This window comes from Microtus ochrogaster, chromosome 2, assembly GCF_000317375.1.
Source record: "Microtus ochrogaster isolate Prairie Vole_2 chromosome 2, MicOch1.0, whole genome shotgun sequence".
NCBI classification, from domain to species: domain Eukaryota; kingdom Metazoa; phylum Chordata; class Mammalia; order Rodentia; family Cricetidae; genus Microtus; species Microtus ochrogaster.
Genome location: NC_022010.1, coordinates 68,048,265 through 68,052,237, shown reverse-complemented (window position 1 = coordinate 68,052,237; position 3,973 = coordinate 68,048,265). Strand labels below are relative to the sequence as shown.

Sequence of the window (3,973 nt, the reverse complement as noted above, 5' to 3'; positions counted from 1 at the left end):
ATATCTGTTAATTGCAGCATCATGATCTGGAAAAAAAAAAAAAAAAAAAAAGAAAAAAAAAGATGTGTACACTACCACCTACTGGTCCACCAAATGATTCTTATCAAAGGACTGGAACCACTGAGAAAATAAACATGGGAAATACTATGACAAATCTTTTGGTCTTCTTCAGTAAAATAACAGCACAGGGAATAAACTATTAAAGGTTTTAAAATTATATTTACAAACTTATAAGCCCAACAATATCAGGATCCTCAGCTACAGACCTCAAGGCCAGATAACCTGGGCTACATCAGACCCAGCCTTATCCCACCCACCCTGCAAAAAACGTTATAAAAGTATTAAGGACTGAGACTCAACAGCTCTCCTCTCGGGGGCAGATGCCTCAGAGAGACACGATGCTCCACTCTTGCGGGTAGAGGCAAGAGCTCTGCTCTCTGAGGCACACGTGATGAAGCTCCGACCCAGGATGGACGTAGGCTAGAATCTTCCCGAAAGTTTTACCCATGATACCTCAACAGTATGATTGCCTAACCAAGATCTCAACAAGGACCACACCAGTACTCAAGCTAACGTGTAAGAAGACAGCTCAAGAAGCTCATCCCCCAAACAAAAAACTCAAAAAAAATTAAGAAATACTGAGAATCAGTCTTCCCAAGTATAAAGCACTTCATTGGTCATCTCTGAAATCAAAAAAAAAAAAAAGTATTAAGGACTCAGAAAACACCAACACACAATCTGTGATGGGGAGTTCCATGTTGGCCGTACCCTTAGAAAGAAATGGTTCTTTAGCCAGGTGGCTGTGCAGGCCTTGAAGTGAGAGGCTCAGCAGGTAAGCCACAGGTGTCCCCGACTCAGTCAGGGGTGAGATGGTGAGAGAAAGGATACTCGGATAGGAATCAGTCAGGTGGCTATTCAGCCACAGGAAGTAGATACCAGCACCTGAAGTAGGGTTCAAGCAATTCTTACCAACAAAAGTCAAAGAAAGCAAACTCCTCTCCAGACTTTACAACATGGCTTCATCCCAAAAGGAAGGCAGTATCAACAATGGGTCTGGGTTGTTCCCACCCCCCTTCAAAGACTTACATTAACAGGAGCAAAACTATGAGACAAACTACTTAAACGTTCCCTAGACTTTCAAAAAGAACACCTGATGCCAGGTTGTGGCGGTGAACACCTTTAATCCCAGCATTTGGGAGCCAGGGCAGGTGGATCTCTAAGTTCAAGGCCAGCCTGGTCTACACAGCTAGTTCCAGGACAGTCAAGGCTACACAGAGGAAAAGATGGATGCATACTATAGGACACTTGGAGATAGCTAGGAAGGGGGGGAAGGTAGTTCCCAAGTAATTCTCTGTCTGGCTGGAGCTGTAAATCAAAGTCCCAGCCCTTGTCTGGTGGGAAGGAGTGTGATAAAACCCTGGCTGTGGGTACAGCACAGGAGAGGCCTTGGATTCACACCCCAGCATGCACACACCCACAAGCCCAGGAGAACAAATGTGGTTCAATATTCACTAATATTCACTAATATTACACGTGTGTACATATGTGCACACACACGCTTGACAGTGGATGGCAGAGACCCACCCTGGAAGTAGGTTCTCTCCTTCCTCCACAGGGATCACAGGGATCAAATCCTGTTGTCACGATTGCCAGGAAGTGATTTTAAATGAAAAGCTACCTCAGTCTGAAGCATTTGCTTTTTAAAAATAATCCTAACAAGACAAATTAAACAACCCAGCAACGCTGTTCTATTCAGCAGCTCCCAATGTGATGGCTAACACCTGGCTAAGCACAGAACAGGAGCTGAGCCTCTGCAGCACCTGCCCAGCACGACTGAGCATTCTGGGTTAAATCCCTACTCTGAAAACTCCAACTGTTTATGGTTAAGTGCTCACAAGCGACAAATGCCCTGGCTGACTTCTTGCTAACGCCTCAGGACTATGAGTGCTCACAGGTGTGGGACAGCTCTCTTCTGGAGTAATCCCGGCCCAGGACTGAGGTTCAGTGACGCAGGACTGCGAGCCGAGGCCAAATGGCCCTATGTAGCCAAAAATCAACAGTGAAGATTCAGAGACCGTTTACATCTTCTGTGTTCAACATGCTCAACATGGGCTAGCAAATCAAATATTAAGACAAAATTTTCATCTTAAATTGTCAAAAACGTTTTCCTGGAACGTTTCTGTTCCACTATTGATAAACTACCCCCCATCAAAACTTCCGTTAACTGCATAAAGCTCAATTACCCACCACAGAACGTCTAAGCAAGTGTAGGGAGGATAATGAGAAGTGATAAAAAGCACATTAACACTCCTCAAGAAAACCAAGAAAGCCAGGCACGAAGGAAGGCCTTTAGTCCCAGCGCTTTTTCCGAGTTCAAGGCCAACCTGGTCTACACAGCGAGTGAAGACACCCAGTCTCAAAAAATAGCTGGTCGGAGGAAATGTCAACTTGAAAGCCTGTACTACATACAGCACTATGTATGTACTACATAAGCACTACATACAGCAAGTCCAAGCGTGAGCCAACGTCCTAAGGCCTGGCTAGGAGAAGCAAAGATACTACGCTGGCCGCACATCACGTCGCGGCGGAAAAAGTGGACGTCAAGAACACCGCAAGGGGCCATTTCTCCACCTAATGACTATTCCTAGGGAACAAGTGGTCTGAAGACCTGGGCGGGGCAGGAGAGGGGAGACCAATGAGAGCTCGAGTTACAAGTCCGAACGGAGGGCGACGAGAGCGCCCCTCTGAGTGGCTGGAGGCGCACCTGGAGACCGGGCCGGGCCGCGAGCCAGGGACGCCCCCGCCGGTGCCCGCGCCGCCCCCAGGACCGTTTTCTGCCAAATCTTTCCCCCGGCCCAACCGCGAGCCTGGGGGGGAGGGGGAATCGGGCCGGTCGCCCCGGGCAACCGTGGACCCCTCGAGAGCGTCCCCGCGGGGCCCGCACGGGAGCAGAGACCCGGCCGGGGACGCGGGTGGGCGGGCGAGCGAGCGAGCGAGCGCGCGGAGGACGCGGGCGGACAGGCGGGCGGTGCTCACCAATTCCTCGTAGCTCCTGTTGTGCTCGTTGCCCTCCCAATCCAACCTCTTCGGCAACAGCTGGAAAGAGACACGAGAGGCGTCCGAGTGACCACCGCGGCCGGGAGGCCGGCCGGCCGGGCGGGACGGGGACGCGGGGACAGGGGACGCGGGGGCGGATGACCGACCTGGTACTGCTCCAGCTCCTGCACCAGCACCTGCGGCAGAGACGCACGGTCAGACCCGGGCGGCTGCGGCTGCGGCTGCGGCTGCTTCTGCGCCCGCCGGTCCGCCCGCCCGCCCGCCCGCACTCACCTGCGCCGCTCGGCGACACGGGCCAGCCGAGAGGTAGCGGGCGATGAGGAAGTACAGCTCTGCGGGGAGAAGACAGGGACGGTCAGCGGCGGCCGCGCGGCGCCGGGCGGAGGGGACGCGCGGCCGCGTCTTACCCGACTCGATGAGAGGCACCGGACGTCGGGCCGGCGAAGGCTCCGCCATGGCGGGGCGCGGGACGGACGGGAACGGGCGGGCGGGACCGAGCGAGCGAGCCGAGCGAAGCGTCTAGGCCGCGCCGAGGCCTGAGCGGACCTGCGGACCGCCCCCACCCCCCACCCCGACACAGCTCCTCAGGCGCGCGCCGCCGCCGCCATGCCGTGCGCGCCGCTCGCCGACGCGTCCGCGGCAGGAAGTAGCGCGGGCGAGGAGTCGGGCCGCGAAGTAGTCCCTCGGCGGGGAGCGGCGGAGCGCGGGTGGACGGGCGCGCGCAGGCCGGGGCGCCCTGGCTCGGGAGGCGGGCCTAGTCTCCGCGTCCTGCGTGTCGGGATCGTGAAGCGCGAGGGGGCGGTGGAGCCAACAAGGCCCTGCGTCCTTGGAGCGGGGCGGGGCGAGGCGGGGGAGCGCGCGTGGCCCGGATCCCTGCGCGCGGTGAGGCGGCCGCCCGTCTTTGTGCGGCGGAGGC

The 3,973-nt window shown here is 55.4% G+C and overlaps 1 protein-coding gene across 2 annotated transcripts in view; it reads right to left on the bottom strand.

Moving 5' to 3' along the window:
- Brwd1 (bromodomain and WD repeat domain containing 1) overlaps positions 1 to 3,649 on the bottom strand; it is an 85,326-nt gene extending 81,677 nt beyond the window's left edge. For both annotated transcript variants that reach the window (XM_005345146.3, XM_026786394.1), the window contains exons 1-4: positions 3,465 to 3,649; positions 3,331 to 3,389; positions 3,204 to 3,233; positions 3,037 to 3,096 (exon numbers count right to left, since the gene is read on the bottom strand). In XM_005345146.3, the coding sequence (XP_005345203.1) occupies positions 3,037 to 3,096; positions 3,204 to 3,233; positions 3,331 to 3,389; positions 3,465 to 3,513 (198 nt within the window). In that variant the 5' untranslated portion in view covers positions 3,514 to 3,649. The remainder of the gene's footprint in view (positions 1 to 3,036; positions 3,097 to 3,203; positions 3,234 to 3,330; positions 3,390 to 3,464) is intronic.
- Positions 3,650 to 3,973: the final 324 nt, after the last annotated feature.